General features: G+C 43.5%; 1 protein-coding gene across 1 annotated transcript in view; it reads left to right on the top strand.

Annotated features, from left to right (window-relative positions):
• Positions 1 to 20115, top strand: part of ZFAND3 (zinc finger AN1-type containing 3) — a 1811752-nt gene that overhangs the window by 1558632 nt on the left and 233005 nt on the right. Inside the window, exon 5 of the mRNA XM_044060318.1 lies at positions 7437 to 7604. Coding sequence (XP_043916253.1) covers positions 7437 to 7604 — 168 coding nt within the window. The remainder of the gene's footprint in view (positions 1 to 7436; positions 7605 to 20115) is intronic.

The raw sequence follows: 20115 nt of genomic DNA, 5'->3' as shown, positions 1-20115 counted from the left end.
AACACAGGTCTTCCTTTCTGTGTACCTCAAGCAACTCAAATCATCACAACAGACGCCTCAGATTACGCCTGGGGAGCACACATGACAGATCAGTGCATTCAGGGAAAATGGACCCGAAAAGAGAAGCACCTTCACATCAACCAAAAGGAAATGCTAGCCGTGCAAAAGGCTATTATGACCTTCAAAGACCTACTGCATCCAGGCCAGCTATTGATAAGGACAGACAACACTACAGTGATGTGGTACATAAACAAACAGGGGGGAACTCATTCATACCTCCTGTGCAGGCAAGCCATGACCCTATGGAACACAGCACTGGAATTGCAAATTCAACTACAGGCACAATTCCTGCCAGGGAAGGTAAACACACTGGCAGACAACCTAAGCAGAAATATGACAGATCCTCACGAATGGAAGTTGCATCCTCAAGTTTTCACAAAGATAACTCAGACATGGGGACAGCCAGACATAGATCTCTTTACTACCCACAGAAATTGCCAGTTGAAAAAAATTTTGTTCAAGGACCTATCATCCACAGGCCTGGAAAGTGGACGCACTTTCCTTCAATTGGGCAACATTGACAGTTTATGCCTTCCCTCCTCTTCCTCTGCTGCCCAAAGTTCTATTAAAAGCCAGAGCAGAGAGGCCGAAAATTATTCTCATTGCTCCAGACTGGCCAAGACAACACTGGTATCCGCTCCTGAAGAGCCTGACGCATTCCCCACCATGGATCCTACCTCTAGTCCCTCTTCTGTTGTCCCAGCACAACTACAAAACCCTTCACAGCCATCTCAAAACTCTAAATCTAGCTGCATGGAGAATTCCTTGATTTCCCAACAGTTTCTCCTCTCCAAGGAGGTTCAGGATGTCATCTTGGAGGCCAGAAGACCTTCTACTAGAAAGGCCTACTCCGCCAAATGGAAACTATTTTGTGCCTGGAATCAAGAAAAGGGACAGAATCCTTGGGTAATAAATATACCTCAAATTTTACAGTACCAAGCTGAGTTGTTAAACAATGGACTTTCCTTCTCCTCCATCAAGATCCACGCTTCAGCCATTTCTGCACAATACAACACAGATCCTCCTTTATTCTCTCATCCTCTCTTAAGGCAGTTCCTCAGAGGGGCAAAGAATATAAAACCCCCAAGGAAACCACCAGTCCCTGCTTGGGACCTCAATTTCGCATTGGACAAGCTGACCCTTCCTCCCTTCGAGCCAGCTTCTTCAACAGAGTTACAGTACTTGTCATGGAAAACAGCCTTTCTTCTGGCCATCACCTTAGCTCGCAGGGTTTCGGAGCTACAGGCCCTCATGGCTGTGCAACCATTCATCATTTTCCATCAGGACAGAGTTTCCTTACGAACCCAACCCTACCTTTATGCCAAAGGTAGTATCCAGTGTAGCTTTGAATCAGACTATCCACTTACCTACCTTTTATCCTAATCCACAAAACAAAGGGGAAAGACTACTACATTCCTTGGACATTCACAGACAACTTCGTTACTATTTGGACAGGACAAAGCCATTCAGGAAATCTGAGCAACTCTGTGTCCTATGCTGCAGGTGCTCAAGGAAAGGCCATTTCCAAACAGACAATTTCAAAATGGATAGCCCACTGCATACGATTTTGTTACTCATTTCATGGAAAAACTGTACCTGCATGCATCAGATCCCACTCCACTAGAGCCACAGCTACCTCTGCAGCCTTCCTCAGGGGGGTCCCTACCAAGGACATTTTGGAAGCAGCCACCTGGAGTTCAGTGCACACTTTCTCCAAGCACTATCACCTCCCACTATACTCAAAATCTAGAGCGGGCTTTGCCACAGCAGTCCTGCAGGGCATCCTAGCCCCTCCTAGTTCCACTTAGTGCCTACCACCCTTACTTAGCTTTGGGATTCTACCCATCTGTTATGACTGCAGCTGTATGCACGATGAACATAGTACAGTTTTGTACCTACCATAAATGTAGATGTTCGAGTGCTCATACAGCTGCAGTCCAGGTTTCCCTCCCTCCATCCCCTCTTAGGACACGCCTTAGGACAAACACTTTTCTTTTAACCTTTTTGGGGTATTCTTTTATGGTGTATTTGCTTGCAACTACTGTTTTTGATTTATCAACATTGCATCTTTGCATAACATTATGTTTGCCTTCCTTCTGGGGGCACCTGACATCTGGGGCAAGAAAAACTGAAGAAAATGGCGTCGGCTGCCTCTTTTATACCCCTGCCGCACTGACGTCAGGGAAGAAGCGACGACAACCGACGCCGGACCTAGACTTTGGAATTCGGCCGACCGAGGACCCGCCTGACGGCAGGATAAACCCATCTGTTATGACTGCAGCTGTATGAGCACTCTAACATCTACATTTATGGTAGGTACAACACTGTACTTTACTACCTCAGCACAAGCCACTAGCCATCCCTCCAATGTTAAACATTGTAGATGATGTGTTTTCGGAGTCCAGCCTTACCCTTGACTCCTTGCCTCCAGCTCCTGTTAAGCCTGACAGATATTACAGTGTTCCTTACTCACATAAATTCCTTTTTAAAAACCCTGCTGCAGACCCGGAAACTGTTTCTCGGGGTCCCGAGTGTGTTAAAGCTTCCGCTGCAAAAAACCCTACCCCTTCTGATAGGGATTCCAGAGCACTGGATAGATGGGGAAAAAAGGTTTACACATCTGCTACCTTGGCTATAATGGCCTTAAACTGTCAGCTTCATATGCTCAAATATCAACAACATGTCTTGGCATTGCTTAAACAGAAAATGTTAATTTCTGAATGTGCAGAAAACAAGGAAATGCAAGATATATTGCATGCAGCTGAACAAGTTGGAAAGCATACTTTGCCATGTGGTTTTGATTCTTTAGAGGCCTCCTGCAGGGCCGCTGTTACTGGTTCTGTAATTAGAAGGCATGCTTGGTTAAAGGAACAAAATCTGCCTGATCATGTTAAAGTTAAATTATTAGATGCCCCTTTACAGCATGATTCTTTGTTTGGTGTTAAGGCAGAAGAGATGTTAAAGAAAATGGAGGACAAGGCTAAATCTATGCAAACGGTCAAAGATTTCTTGCAAGTGCAGTCACCTAGGTTTAGTAGACACTGGCCAACAAAGAATTGGTCCTTTCCAGTGTCAGACAGACCTCAAAGGGATAGACCCAAATGCCCCAGAGGCAGATCACAGGCTCAAAGTTCATATAGGTCAAAGCAATGGGGTGCTTCTACCTCCAAAAGTGGAGAAGACCAATCAAAACCTTACAGGAAACAGTCCCAATGACTTCCCCCTGCCGGCACCAAGCACTTAATTTCTGGCAGCAGCCTTAGGGGGAAAATTAGCACTTTTTTCTCAAAATTGGCACATGATAACCCAGGACAAGTGAGTACTAAATATCGTGTCACAAGGCTAAAAGTTCCATTTTCATACCCTCCCAAAGGCAAACGGCTGGCCAGATCTGCCAAAAAATCAATGGGCAGAGGCACAAAAACAAGTCTCATCCCTCATGGACATGAGGGCCATTCAACAAGTGCAAGTGCGGGGACAAGGATTTTACTCAAGACTGTTCTTGGTACCCAGAAAGGACAAGGCTTGGAGGCTAATACTGGACCTATCGATTCTGAACACATTCCTGGATATTCCAAAATTCAAAATGTTGACTTTGCAGCAACTTCTGCCCATGCTGGGCAAGAACGCTTGGCTTGTAACTTTAGATCTAAAAGAGGCATACCTGCATGTTCCAATCAGACAAATATGCAGAAGATACCTCAGATTCAAGGCTGGCCCAATGCATTACTAATTCTCTGCACTACCCTTTGGCTTATCTACTGCGCCCAGGGTCTTTACAAAGTGCCTGGCACCAGTAATTGCCTTCTGCAGACTAAGGGAAATACAAATATACCCTTACTTGGACGACTGTCTCATTCAAGCAGAGAACAAAGACATCCTTCTACAGCATCTGGCGTTTGTGAAAAAACTTCTAACATGTCTAGGGTACACAGTCAACAAAAAAAAATCAAAACAAGTACCCTCTCAAGAGAGAATATTCCTGGGTGCAAGCTTAAGTACAACTGCCCAGATGGCTTATCTCACGCCAGACAAACAAAAGGCAACTGACTACCTATTTCAAAATGTTAGCAACAAAGGCCCAGTTATCTGCAAGAAAAATTCTGCAGGCTATGGGCTTCATGGCATCCTGCATCCTACTCATTACATATGCAAGACTGCATATGAGGAAACTTCAGTGGTACCTAAAAAGTGTTTGGACTCAACATTGCCACAGCCTGGAAACTATAATTTCTCTCATTCCCTGCCTGCAGCAGGAGTTTCGATGGGCAAAGGCTTGTCACCAAAACAAGGGACAGCCATTCATATTACCCCCAGCCTGGCAGACACTAACAATGGATGCATCAGATTATGCCTGGGGGGCCCACATGGCAGGAAGATGCATTCAGGGAACATGGACCTCAAACCAAATGCATCTACATATCAATCAAAAAGAGATACTAGCTGTACAAAATGCCTGACAGCCTTCAAGGACCTGCTACATCCAGGACAACTATTGATAAAGACAGACAACACCACGGTCATGTGGTATATAAACAAGCAGGGGGGCACACATTCTTACCCCCTTTGCAGACTAGCCATGACTTTGTGGGACACAGCTTTCACTTACCAAGTACATCTGCAGGCACAATTCCTGCCAGGAAGGAAAAATACTCTGGCAGATGAACTAAGCAGAAACCTCATGGATCCACACGAGTGGCAGCTGGATCCACAAGTCTTAAGCATGATAACAAGGAAATGGGGATGCCCGGACATAGATCTATTTGCCTCCCCTCACAACTACCAGTTAGAGATTTTGCACAAGAATTTGTCACAGACAAGCATGGAAAGTGGATGCCCTATCCTTCAGCTGGAAAAACCTATCAGTATATATCTTTCCCCCTCTGCCTCTCGTCCCCAAGGTACTCCTAAAGGTCAGACAAGAGAAGCCAAAGATGATAGATTGCACCAGACTGGCCCCGCCAGCACTGGTGCCCAGTATTAAGGAGCTTGTCTCAATGCCCAGCTTGGATCTTACCTCAAGTACTGCAACTACTGTCCTAGCAAAACAATCGGATCCTGCACAGCCAAAGGCCTATCTTTCTCATCTATTAAAATTCATGCCTCTGCCATTTCTGCACATTACAATGCAGAGCCACCAATCTTTTCTCATCCCTAAACAGTACCTCAGAGGAGCCAAAAATTTAAGGCCTCCAAGGAGATCATCAGTGCTTGCATGTGACCTCAACTATGTCTTGGAAAAACTCACCCTACCTCCTTTTGAACCAGCTGCTACTGCTGATATAATGTTTTTCTTGGAAAACAGCTCTGCTCCTAGCAATACCTTCTGCAAGACGAGTTTCTGAGCTACAGGCACTCATGGCTGTGGAACCTTTTATCATTTTTTATCCAGACAGTGGGTCTCCCTGAGGACAAACCCAACATTTATGCCTAAAGTGGTGTCCAGCGTGGCTCTTAACCAAACCATTCATCTGCCAACTTTTTATCCAAATCCACAGAACAAGGGGGAAAGAATTCTGCATTCTTTGGACGTACACAGCTTAGATTCTACTTGGACAGAACCAAAGTTTTCAGAAAGACAGAGCAATTACTAGTGGCATATGCTGCAGGATCACAAGGAAAGGCTATCTCAAAGCAGACAATTTCAAAATGGATAGGTCACTGCATTCATTTCTGCTACTTATATCATGGCAAGCCAGTGCCTAAGGGCATTAGGCTACATTCCACCAGAGCTGCAGCCACTACAGCAGCCTTTCTCAGGGGAGTACCAACCAAAGACATTTCAGAGGCAGCTACTTGGAGTTCAGTGCGCACCTTTACAAAGCACTATCATCTGCCGCTTTACTCTAAATCCAGGGCAGGCTTTGCCACTGCAGTTCTGCAGGGTCTCATAGCTGCTCCTAATGCTGTTTAGCTCCAGCCTCCCAACCATAGCTTTGGGAATCTACCCAAATGTAATGACTGCAACAGTGAAACACGAAGAACATAGTACAATTGTGTACACTTACCATAAATGTAGATGTTTGAGTGTATTCACTGTTGCAATCCAGGTTACCCACCCACCATCCCCCTTCTCTTCTGATGGAACCTATCTTTCCTTCTCTTTTATACAACCTATGTGGTGTATTTGCTTGTAGATGAAGGTAAATTTTGTATTATTGCATGTATTTATACATATGTAAATTATGGCTACCCTTTTGGGGGGCACCTGACATCTGGGGTAAGAAAAACTAAAGAAAATGATGTCAGCTGCTTCTTTTATACCCCTGACGACCTGACGTCAGGGAAGGGGTGATGACAGCCGACGCAGGACCCAAGACTTTGGAATTCAGGCCGACTGAGGGCAACCTGCCAGCAGGATTACCCAAATGTAATGACTGCAACAGTGAATACACTCGAACATCTACATTTATGGTAAGTGTACACAACTGTACTTTCTCAACACTGTATCCAGGGGTACAGTTTTACTGTTTGAGACTGTGTTTCACACTCCTCCAGTGCTAATTGAGTGTCTGATCTCCAACTTGGAACCTTTTTCAGATCTACAGCTGCTAGGAACAGGATTATTGGGGAAGCCATCCTTAAAGATTAACCTTGGGACTGTGTCCTGAAAGTGATTATTATGGATCTGCCAGTCTCCAGTACAAAGGTTAGATAACATAATCAGTGTATACAGTTCCACTTTCTTCGTCATATCCTCCCTTCATTCCATGCCTTGTCTAGGTGGAACTAGGGCATTTTGTGTGATTATGCTCATGGATACGTACTTCTTGTCCAGCCTTATGCTAGCTTACAGAGATGTGAAGGGCTCATATATGCACATGATTTTGGGTAAAATAGGAGGGTCCGGATAACTTGAGGGGAAAGTTATAGATGCTGAAATGCTTGTTCTGCCTTGATACCAGATGTGATGAAAGTGAAACTACCAGTCCAGATTTATCATTATATTAAGTACATAATTTGTCTGTCTGGTAACAGCCTGCTTTCATGTCTGTCAAAAATGTGATATTTTGAATAATAGCATATTGATGCAAAGTATAAACATGAAGTGTTTCAGCTATGTGGTTTCTGAATGCCTGTGACTTTTCTTTATCGGCCCATACACTAAAACTCTGCCACCTTGAGGCCTTTATAACATTGTTTCTGAGAGTATATATAAACACTTCTTTAGCGTATCAATCATTTGTCATGTTTATACATGCAGTCTTAGTATGCAAAAGACTGAGCAGTAACCAGAAGTGAAAACTACAGAATCACTACTGAATATTTGAGAGAACAAGATAACATTTTTAAGGTACACTGTAGTTTTTAGTAAGCACAGTATTGCTTGAAGTCAAATTTCAGTAACTTTTTTTTTTTTTTTTTTTTATATAAAGATTCTCAGACAGAAAGTGACTGTACTCCTGAAAAAAGGGCAAGAGTGCAGGACATCACTGATCAGAGTGAAGACACGGGGCGACCAAAACAGAAAAACAGACGACGTTGTTTCTTATGCCAAACAAAACTGGAATTAGTACAGCAAGAATTGGGATCATGTCGCTGTGGTAAGTCCCTCCATCCTCAACCCCCTTTTCCCATTTTTGCACATGGGGTTGGGGTCACTTCAACAGTGATAATCATCTAGAGCCAAGTATTATGTTTTTTACTCTATTACTAATGTGCAATCTTTTGGAGAATATGCAAATGCCATTTTTTCTTATACCAGGTAAATGCGTTTGCTCGAAAGGTCAAGGAAAAAAACATGCTAATTTACTTGTTTCCTCACTGGACAAATGGCAGCTTTTAGTCATGGTGGGGCAAGCTGATTTTTTTACCCCTTTTTTAATGCATCTGCATATTGTGACTTTGTTCTTTGTAAAATGCTACCATGCATCCTGCCGTTGGTAGTGATTGATGCTGCTATAGATAACTGCTTTTTGTATTATTATTTCCTGGTGAATCTTGGTTGTCCATATGTTTCGTTACAATTTCTCCCCGACTGTGTAGGTAATCCTTTTAATTTTTTTTTTTTTTTTTTTTTTTTTTTTTTTAACTCTTGTGTACCCGGTTTTGTTTTCAAGATTGGTTATTGGTATCAGTGAATCAAGCCACACTAGTCCCATGTGGGCATCTATCTAGAATGATGATTTTATGGGGGAGCAAGCCTCCATTCCTTCTGCCCCGTGCTGCAGAGAAGAGACAAATACTTAGATCTGATGTTGCCCTTTTCATTAGTTCAACTATTGGTTATTGTATCTGATCTCAGATATGACTTTGCTGTGTTTAGTAGATTCTCTGATCCCACTCTCGAGCTCCTCCCTGTACCCCTAATGCCCCAATCAACAATACCCCATATCTCATTTACCACCATATTGCTACAGACGTGGATCCTGCTGAAAGAGCTTTTTTGGGTGTTGTATCTTTTTTTCTGCAAGTCCAATTTCAATTTTTTTTCGCAGTCGGATTTCTGTACATTACCCACCTCCCTTACCTAGTTTGTCGATTTTTTTTATTTATTTATTTTTTTTGCACTAGTTTCATTTTCTACTTTCTCTTTTCCTTAAGGTAGCTGTCATTGACATTGTTTGTACTTTTACTCCTTTTCTCTCCCTTTTTTTCCCCTAAAATCTAGAGGGTATTCCCTTTACCCTACCATTGTTGATGGTGTATATTTAAAAAAAAAAATTCCTTTTTCCCTTTTCCTGTTTCTTCAGACATGTCTAAAAAACTGACAGGTTTTAAGAAATGCACTTCCTGTGGGCACAGGATCCCTCACTGTGATGCCCGCAGCAGACGTGTCTACTGCCTAGGAGCTTCTCGCTTAAATACTGACTGCTCCATTTGTGCAGCTTTTAATTCCGGGGCCTTTAGTGACCACAGAAGAATTTAGTTCTAAAAGGATTGCTGCCACCTTCTTCATCATCTGCTCCAGGGGTTCAAATCCGTGCAGAGTTATCTGAAGCCTCTTTTGAGGTGAAAGATTCACAAAAGTGGTCTCCTAACCAGCTCTCCTTAGTCTACTCTGTCTTCAGAGCCTCCTCCAAATATTCAAAATAAATTTGGTCCAACCTTCTTGGAACCAAAGCAAAAATAGTCTGATCTGATAACTTCTGTAAGTGTCCAAGGACCCAGTTCCCAGGGTTCTCTATAATGCCTTTTTTCTCCTTGGCTCCATTATCCTCTCCATCCGGAGACCCCAGGGAGAGAGTCTTTGCCCCAGTCCTTCACTTTCTCCATCAGGTCCTTCAGGAGCGGTTCAGAAGCTGAAGTGGATAAGATGATAAGGAAAGTTCCTCGGAGCTGAGAGTATCCCAGTTCCGTCTCCTATCAGATCCATGAGCCGCCTTCCACTTCCTATGCTGTAAGTTCTCTCCTCTGTGACCAGAGATGTCTGAGCCCTCGGATCAGAGAGACCCGAGAATGTCTATGTCCGTTCCGAAAATGGTTAGATTTTTTACTCAAAATGCTTCTCTGACATGATTGGCACCAATTCATTTGGACCAGGACAAGTTTCAGAGCCAAAGCTACAGAGCTGGGTCTGGGGGACTGGGTTCCACTCAGAGCTGTCCCTGTCCCTTGGCGCTTCGGCGTTTGACAATGCTGGTCAGACCCCCCTTCAAGGCACAGGTCCAGGCAGGGTCAGGGCATAGTGGCATCGGCAGTTTTGGTTCTGGTGTGACGAGCTGTAGCTTCTCCCGGTCCTTCTGCTTTTGAGGTAGTGGAGAGGGTGTGCTCTCCTCTGAGAGATTCAACTATTCTTTCCTCTATGAATCCTACAGTCCTCCTTACTTTAGATCTAAGCACTGATCCTGTTTGGGACAGTTGTTACTATGAAGTCTGCCTATCAGGTGTCCAGACAGTCCCCCTTGAGGACATTCCCCTGTCTTTGGATACCTCTCCAGATCATCCCACTTGAGGTTCCCTGAAAGAGAACGTATAAGAGGAGACTCCGACTTCCCTCGGGAGTCTGTCACAGATGAGACCGACTTGGGTGAAGGGGAGGGGTCCCCCAGATCTCATCTGGATGACATCTGTTTTAGAGACGACATAGAAATTTTCAAACAAAAAGGTGGTTGGCCCTCTGATAACCCCCTCCCAAGAGGAGTCCGTGTTACTAGATGTTTGTTGGTCTGGCCTGTCTGCTTCTTAGGTGACTCCCCGGCAGATGAGCTTATAGATCTAGTCTCTCTCCAGGTGTGGAAAGAACTAGACAAGCCACAGTGAAGGAAGGGAGTTCCTGTTGATGCTGTGGTTGTGGTGGTAGCCACAAAGAAGGAGCTGGCAGAGCAGGGCTTCTCTGTCCACCCCCCCCTTAACATAGTCTCCAGGGCATTGGACAGGCTCAGAAAGTTAATTACTTGGCACATTTAACAAGACTACAGCAGGGTTTGTCTAAGGAACTTTCCAAATCCCTCGGAGTCCATGTCTGTGGAGGACTGCAAGAAGTAGTCTTCACAACTGGCCATTCTTCATCTCTAACGCATCTGTGTGGCTAATTTCCCATGCTGTGGAGTGAACATCACAGGCAAGAGGGTTCAGGCATAGCCTTTAGGAGACATGCCGGGTGCTCTTGTGCGTCTTTGCTGAGATTTTCAAGTCTTCTTTCTTCAGTGATCCCTTTGATGCAACATCTTTTAGTTTGTTTGGCCCTACTATTAAGGAAACACTTTTCTGGAGTGAACAGGATGGAAAGGGTTTTCTCCTCCTCAGCAATCCTTTTCCATGAAGCAAAGAGGAGGCAAGATGATGTGGTTCCATAAATTCCTAGGTCCTTTCCATTATTCAGCAGGGGGATATCTCCTTCAGAGCCAGAAGTGGGAGTTCAGTGGAAGACTTCTTCGTGTCTCATTGATGCATCGTCACATTTGGGTTATCTGCTTGCAGTAGCCCTCAATCGGCCTGATTATCAGAGTCTTGGGTGCTGCATCGGATGCTGTCTCATCTTCCATGACGTCAGGTCATCAGGAGTATAAAGCATGCAGCCGACGCCATTACATCAGTCTTTCTTGCCGTGCAGTGCCCGAAGCAGAAGCAGTTTGCAAGTGCCATTAGACTGACTCCTGAAATTTTTGTTTTCGAGTTTCAGAACCAGTCCTCAACTAAGCTAAGTGCCCCGTCGGGGAACCTTTTTCTTGCTCTAAACCAATGTCAGTAAAAGTTAACAATTGTATTTCTTGTGGAAAGCAAATACCTCAAAGATTTTAATTTGTACTGCATTCCTTGCGTAGGCCCAGACCACGACGTACCTCGCTGTTGGTTTTGTGCCTTATTTAAACCTCGAACTATTCATCATTTGTTTATTTACTTTGATAATCAGGCTGACTGAGGCCTACTGCAAGCAGATAACCCAAGTGTGATGACTACAGTGAATACACTCGAACATCTAAATTTATGGTAAGTTTACACAACTCTGCCACCTTAATGTAAATTCAGATTTGGATTTGCTATGTTAGTTACATTAGGATGTCCATTAGCTAGATTCTGTTTAAAAAAAAAAAAAAAAAAAAAAAGCAGTACTAAGTGCAACAAAGGCTTTAGCCAGTATGTGGAAGTTTTTGAACAAGATGTGCATGCTATCTGTTGAAAAGGAAATAGAACTGTCAGGCATCTTATTCCATGACACATACTCCTTCCCTCTGGCAAGGTACCAACTATTCAGACAGCTGTTGAAGTAATTTAGCTTTTCTTTGTTCTTAGACATTATTCTTGCAAAAAGGATTTCACTTGAGCAGAATCTTGATTACATTTATGACATACAGGGAAAGCTCTGACATGTCTCGCTGCATAACCCTCCGGGTTTTGTACTCCAAGCTGTTCACACCTACCATGTCATAGTCGTATTTGTTAGATGAAAGGATTTAAGGGTCCTTGAGATGAGTGTCCTGGCACCTGAAAATCCTATCACTGTCACTCTTTGTCCAGACTAGTGAGTTGAGTCATTGTGCCTGAGTAGACTCGATCACTAAAACTGTTGTATTTGTAGAGTGGTGTGGAGTACTGGAACTGAGATGATTTAACTGTCTCGGTGACAAACTGTTGAAAGTATGCCAAATAGTGCTGTAGTGAATTTTCTTTGAGGCCAAGTTATCATAGTCTTGGCAAGGATTTTTTTTACGGCCTCAGCTTAAGACATTTCATTGTGGGTTGGTGTATAGTGTGGTGGATGAGTGTGTTGCTTACAGGCAGCGTCTAATTTTTTTTCCCCAAGAATGATGCCTCCATATTCGTTAAATATTTGCGTCTCTCAAAATCAGAATCTCTCACAATGATTGAGTATGTTATCTGTAGGAATAATGCAGTAACTACATTGCCTAGGGATAGCAAGTGATATTAGGCTGGCAACATAAGAAGGATAAGTAGGCTGGACTTCCATTTTAATCCAGAGATTTTTGAAGTATTGACTAAAATTAGAGAGTGCTGTCTCTAGTTTAATGAGATAATTATTGGGTTGTGGAATAATGTAACTTGATTTTCTTATGGAATGTTTATGCAGAATTACTGTTTGTTCTACAGATATGGATGCATTCCAGTTTACAAAGAAGAGTGCAGAGTCATTAAACAGCTATAAAGTGTAAGCTACATAAGGCAGATATAGGCTGCTTTAGGCAACTTAGAGCAGCAACCCACTGATAGAGGCTGCATGGAAGACAAATTATCCACAGTGTGGCTTGTGTTACTGATAGTAGCTGTGTTCACTGCTAAGTATTGCTGGTTATACCCGCTAATAAGATTTGGCAGCAGTAGGTGGTATTAAGACATATGGGTCAGGATGGTACCAGAAGAGGAAAAGGGACAAGGTTTCTACTCAAGATTTTTCCTGGTACCTAGAAAAGACAATTCATTGCATCCTATCCTGGACCTGTCTACTCTAAACACCTTTTTGGTGATTCCAATATTCAAGATGCTGACTCTTCACCAGTTGCTTCCTATGCTAAGCAAAGATGCCTGGTTGGCAACACTAATTTTAAAGGAAGCATACCTGCACATCCCAATCAGGAAATCTTGCAGAAGATACCTACGCTTCAAAGCAGGCTACACGCACTATCAGTTCTCTGCACTGCCCTTTGGCTTATCTACTGCGCCCAGGGTATTCACAAGGTGCCTAGCTCCAGTCATTGCATTTTGCAGGCAAAGAAATATTCAAATATACCCATACCTGGATGATTGTCTAATTCAGGCAGAAAAGCAGGACATACTTTTGAATTTATCTGGCTTTTATACAAAGGGTGCTAACTTGTCTGGGGTACACCATAAATGAAAATAAATCACACCTGGTACCCTGTTAAATTATATTCCTGGGAGCAAGCTTGAATACAACTTCCCAGATGACTTTCCTCACGCCAGAGAAACAAATTCTTATTCCATATGCAAGACAGCATATGAGGAAACAACAATGTTATCTAAAAAGCCTATGGTTTCAACATTCTCAGGATCTAGAAGCAGTGATTCCCATCATTCCTTGCCTGCACCTAGAGTTCCTTTGGTGGGCAGATGCGTGCTACCAAAACAAGGGACTACCATTCACACTACCCCCTGCCCCAAAACCCTAACAGACGAATCAAACTATGCATGGGGGAGGGGCCCACCTGGCAGGGAAGTGCGTTCAGGGCAAATGGAACCCAATTCAAATGCACCTTCACATCAATCATAAAGAAATGTTAGCTGTACAGAATGCTCTGACAGCCTTCAAGGACCACATTCTTCCAGGACAATTAATGGTAGGAATGGACAGCACCACTGTTTATGTGGTACATAGGCAAGTAGTGGGGTACACATTCTTACCCCCTCTGCAGATTAGCCATGGCATTGTGGAACACAGCCTTGAGCTACCATGTGCATCTACAAGCTCAATTCCTGCCAGGAAAATTAAATACACTGGCAGACGGACTAAGCAGAAACATCATGGACTCACACGAGTGGAAACTGGAACCAAGGATTTTCAACATGTTGACAAGCAAATGGGGGAGCCCAGATATAGGCCTGTTTGCTTCCCCCCAGAACTATCAATTGGAAAATTTTGCGCAAGGACTCCCCACAGACAAGCTTGGAAAGTGGATGTTCTATCCTTCAGTTGGAAAAACCTATCCGTTTATGCCTTTCTTCCTCTGCCTCTGCTCTCCAAAGTACTACTAAAGATCAAACAAGACAAACCAAGGATAATTTTGATTGCACCAGACTGGCCACACCAACACTGGTACCCCCTCCTGTACAGTGTGTCACTGTTGGCTCCATGGCACCTGCCTCAGACTCCTACCCTGCTGTCTCAGCAGAAGAACCAGATTCTGCACCCTCAGCTTCAAACACTGAAACTACCAGCCTGGCTAATTACCTAAGCTCCTCGTTACCATCCCTCAGTAAACCAGTGATGGATGTCATTTTAGAGGCAGGGAGGCCTAGTACTAGAAAATCTTATGCTGAAAAATGGAAAATATTATGTGCCTAGAATCAGTCTCAAGGGATGAGCACAGCAGTGCCCAATTTACCTCAGATTTTACAATACTCAACTGAGATGCTTCACAAGGGCCTGTCTTTTTCCTCAATAAAAATTCATGCCTCAGCCATTTCAGCTCATTTTAACACATAACCTCCCCTCTTCTCTCATCTACTACTCAAGCAGTTCTTCAGAGGGGGCCAAAAAATTTAAGAGCACCCAGGAGAGCTCCAACTCCAGCCTGGGACCTTAACTTTGTATTGGAGAAACTCACCCTTCCTCATTTCGAGCCAGCTGCTACTGCAGATTTAAAATTCCTTTCTTGGAAAACAGCTTTCCTTTTAGCCATCACTTCAGCTAGAAGGGTATCTGAATTACAGGCCCTTATGGCAGGGGAGCCTTTCATCATCTTTCATGTGGACAGGGTGTCCCTCAGGACGAATCCCTCTTTCATGCCAAAGGTGGGTATCCAGTGTGGCCTTTAATCAGTCCATTCATTTGCCAACCTTCTGTCCTAATCTACAGAACAAAGGGGAATGGATACTGCACTCCTTAGATGTGCACAGACAACTTAGATTCTACTTTGACAGGACTAAACCTCAAAGGAAATCTGAACTGCTGGTGGCATTTGCTGCACTGGCAGAGGGGAAAGGTATTTCAAAGCAAACAGTCTCCAAATGGCTAAGCCATTTCATTCATTTCTGCTATAAGCACCATGGAAACCCTATCCTACAAGGGATCAGACCCCACTCGACCAGGGCTGCATCTACCTCTACAGCCTTTCTCAGAGGCGTACCTACCAGGGACATCCTAGAAGCTGCTACCTGGAGTTCTGTACATACTTTCACCAAGCATTGCCATTTGCCAATTTTCTCTAAATCCAGAGCTGGCTTTCCCAGTGCAATTTTGCAGGGCCTAATAGCTGGTCCTAATGCTATCTAAATTCCTCCTCCCGTCCTTAGCTTTGGGAATCTACCCAAATGTAATGACTGCAACAGTGAAACACGAAGAACATAGTACAGTTGTGTACACTTAACATAAATGTAGATGTTAGAGTGTATTCACTGTTGCAGTCCTGGTTACCCTCCCTCCAGCCCCCCTGACGACTTTTGGCTGTACCTCTTCTCTCCTTTTCAGTGCTTAAGAGCTTTTTGGTGTATTTGCTTTTTTGTTGGAGGTATAACCTTGTATATTTATAGATTTAATTGCTTCCCATTAGGGGGGCACCTGACATCTGGGGCAAGAAAAACTGATGTAATGACGTCGACTGCATGTTTTATACCCCTGACGACCTGACGTGTCTGAAGAAGAGACAGCAACCGACGTAGGACCCAAGACTTTGTTAATCAGGCCGACTGAAGGCTACTGCAAGCAGATAACCCAAATGTAATGACTGCAACAAGTGAATACACTCGAACATCTTCATTTATAGTAAGTGTACACAACTGTACTTTCTCAGCTAGGTTACTAAAAACACAAAAAAAAAGTGTACAGGTATAACAGTAAACTCTCTCAAAAATAGAAAGTACTTATCCCAAATCTCGCCGGGGTTGTTTTTGGACAAATCCAATATAATTCATAATCAGGAGCTTTACATTGCAGCATTGTAGCAACTTGTAACTAAATTATTCCAGTAAGGTGAATGTTTGTTGTATGCATTTCCGCAGGCAGCTCAGATTTTACATGGACATAAGAAAATTGTTTTGACTGTAATAAATGTTTGCTGCTGTCCTCTGTCTAAGGTTTCTGTAGCAAAATGTCTTAGAAATGGCATTAAGTTCTGATGAAAAAATTATAATAAAGCCATGCATTCAGTCCCTAGAGAGCATGTGCTTGAGTAATTGCTATTTCTCAGACTTTTTTCTGTCATGCAGCTGGTTGTAGGTGGTGATTGGGTTGCAGCTACTTTGGTCATCACTGTATACTTTTGCAAAGCAGTGCAAGCCAGGTATGATCTCCAGGTTCCAGTTTTCTTCTAGGGTCAGTGTGTTTGTGTTCCCATGAAGGAGACCATCTAGGATGATGGGTCTGGATCCTTTATTACTGTTACTGAGGGTGGAATTCCTTATAGCAAATATGAAATTGATGTATTTATCATAATATATCTGGACAAGCATATACATCCTTGATAAAATGCCAACCCACCTTCCCTCTCCTCTTGCTGACCATGTTTAGAGTTCCAGTTTTAATTTGTCTACCTAGCACAACATACAAGAGATATGGAGAGAGGGGTCTTTACCCACAGCATTCTGGTTAAAATGGGAGATGCAAGTAGGCTGGGAAAGCCTTAGATACAGAGCTGTCTGATTCTTAACAATAGTTCTGCTGTTTCTGAGAAGTGACTAGTTCATCTAAATGTATTATTGTGGTAAACATGGCTTTCATCTATTACCATAGCAAAACTTTGCCGAATCGGGTTAAAGTAGACTCCACTGGGCCATCTGTTGCAACCTGCTTTTTCAAAAAATGTCACTGCACAAATTTGTGGAGCAATTATCTGGACTACATTTTCATGATAGTATAAATTTGGACGTGTAACCTGGGAACAGAGCAGGGCCTGCTACTACTATATCGCAGGGAATCCAGACTTCACCTTAGCTCTGTAACCAGGTTACCAGCAGCATTTTACTACTCTTTCCAAGCACTGTAAATGATGGTCTTAGTGATACTGGTAGCATTGCACAGCTTCCAAGCACACTCCCCATTAGCTGTAGATGTTTGAATATGAGGATAACTGTTGCAGTTCTAATAATAATAATGGTATCACTGCTGCTGTTCTAAGGACAAGAACACACTCTCATCTACCTACATAACTGAATAAAATATTTGAAACTTCGGCAAGATGTCCTTTCTCAGGCAGGGTATCTATGTGTTATCTCTGTTATTACTTCCAGGGCAATGGCTACTGGTACTGTTTTGAAGAGATTCGCATTGCTGCATTCTGAGAACATCCCAGATGAAAAATGAGATTTTAAATTCTCCTTTAGACTGAGATTTAGTTTTTGACCTCAGAGGTGATCAAAAAATGTGATGAAAAGGGTAATATGATCCCAAGGAGTCTCCTAAGATTTTTTTTTATCACATTTTGCTAAATTTTCTAAGGGATCCTGTAACTCCTTATTCATTCCTGTTTCAACAAAACACTGGTAAACAGACATTTAAGAAATGACAAGGGGGTTCTAAAAGGAAGCCTCAAAGCTCCCAACAACTCTGAATGACTATTCAAGACACGTTATGACCCCCCCCCCCCGTCCTCTTTTTTTTTTTTTTTTCTTCCAGAAAGTCTGCATCTCAACTTTTCTCTTTGTCAGCATAAGTTTCTTCAAGCTTACAGATGGCAGTGGGAGGAAATCCCCCCTTTCTAGGGGGGTCATTCCTCATCCTTCAGATCAGACTCTCTTGTTTCCTCTGATTTTCCATCACATGCTGTCCCAAGGAATGATGGAACTGACTTCCTCTTCCCTAGGTGAGGAAGGGTTTTTATTTAAGGAAGTTCTTAGTGCCAAAGAAAGAAAATGGTTGGAAACCAGTTCTGGATGTTACTTTACTAAACCTGTTTGTGATTGTGCCCAAGCTCAAAATTGTCACTTCACAACTTGTTACCTCCTCTTTCTCTTTAAAGTTTCCTGATAACACTGGACGTAAAAGATGCTCATCACATGTCCATTCAGACTTCAGATGTTTTAGGGTTTGTGTGTTTGTATTACATTCAGTTCTCTGCCTTAACCTCTGGACTGTCCACATGCACCTAGAGTTTTCACAAAGTGTTTAGCATCAGTTATAGATAATTTCAGGTTACAGGGTATCCTCATCTTTGCAATGTCTTTTTCAAAGTGCCAGGAGTCCATCTCTCTGGTGAGAAATGCCATGCATGAGCTAGGATTCCAAGAGAACATTCAAAAGTCTTTCTTAACTCCTTCACATGGGATTCTGTTCCTGGGATGTCAACTAGGCATCTCAATTCAAAGAGCTTTTCTTCCACAGGAAAAATGGTTAGATCTGTTTCTAGGGGATTCCACTGAAACTTCTGTCACTGAGGAAATATCTCAGGATTTTGGGTCTTGTGGCTTTTGTGATTCTCATGACACCCTTATCAGGAGTCAACATGAGAGAGAGAGAGTGGTATCTGAAGTCTCTTTGGTCCCAGCACCATGTTTCTTTTCAAACCACAGTGCCAGCCAGGGTTTGTCAGAAGGGAAATTGCTTGGTTGGAGACAGAAGGATATCCTTAAATCCAGGTCTCTCCTTCTCCTTCCCAGACAGTTACCACAGACACATTAAACTTTGCTTGAGGAGTAGTTTCAGGAGGGATAAAAGTGCAGGGTGTGTGGGACACCAAGGACAGGTGCAAGCATGCAAATATCAGATTCTTACCCTGATCAAAGGCACTCAACTCTCTGAATCATCTTTGGCCCCCACAACCTCTTCAGGTTGTTAGACAATACCACAGTCTTGGTACATCAACAAGCAGGGGAAAAGCAGATTGTATCCTCTCTGCAGACCAGCTCTGTTTGCTTGGGATATAGCTTCACAGCACAGTCTCACCGTACAGCCATCCAGCTTTCTATCAGAGCAAACCTGTGTGGCAGACGAGCTGAGTAGGACTGGGGCAGACCCTTATAAATATAAAATGGATCATAGAGTCTTAAGATTTCATCCATCTGTAGGGATTTCCTCAAGTAGACCTCTTTGCCTCCTCTACAAACAGTCAACTGACAATATTCTGAAGTTCTTTGTGTTTCACTGATGTAGTCTTCACACTTGGGTTATCCTGTCAGGGGTAGCCCTCAGTCGGCCTGAATACCAGAGGCTTAGTATTTCTGCGTCTGTTGCTGTCTCTCCAGGACTGACGTCAGCTCGTCAGTGGTATAAAAACAGGCAGTCAACGCCATTACATCAGTCTTTCTGCCAAGGAGCCCGAAGCAGAAGCAGTTCGCACAAGTGTCGGTCAACCGCTACCTGAGTTTTTCATTTCCGAAGTTGAAGTCTTCTAAAGCTAAGTACCCCGTTGGGGATCCTTTTTTGTTGCTCTAACCAATGTCAGAAAAAGTTAACAATTGTCCCACATGTGGAAATCAAATACTACACGGAGATTTCCATTCTTACTGCATCACCTGTTTAGGCCCAGAAAATGACGGCCGCCGTTGCCGGTTTTGTGCTTTGCTCAACGCCCAAATTATTCGTCGGACCCTTATTGTAGCTAAATACTTTCGCGCTCTATCTCAGTATTCCAAAAAAAGTAAGGATAAAGTCAGAGACAAGACCGCACAGGTCCAAAACTGCCGATGACGCTTCCATTAAGCTAGTCGCCAGTACTCTGTGAGGGACTTTCACAGCCCCTGATGCCCGCATCGATGGATTCGCAGGCCGCTGCCGAGACCCGTTCGGAGTCCGGTATGCCGCGAGACTCTTCTTTGACTACGGAATCTGCAGATGTCTCTGCCTTGGATGGTTCTGGAGCTGCTGTGCAGGCATCTGCTTCTGAGGAAGATGTCCTTCATGGATGCATCTGCAGTCATAACAACTGGGTTGTCCTGTCGTCAGGCAGCCCTTCGGTCGGCCGGATTCCAAAGTCCGGGTCCGGCTTCGGCTGATGTCGCACTTCACCCGACGTCATCTCTGCTGGTCTTCGGGTATAAAGGCAT

Source organism: Protopterus annectens, chromosome 1.part0, assembly GCF_019279795.1.
Source record: "Protopterus annectens isolate FY-2018-M chromosome 1.part0, PAN1.0, whole genome shotgun sequence".
Taxonomy (NCBI): Eukaryota; Metazoa; Chordata; order Ceratodontiformes; family Protopteridae; genus Protopterus; species Protopterus annectens.
Note: the sequence above shows the minus strand (reverse complement) of the source record. Positions and strands in the feature narration are given on the sequence as shown.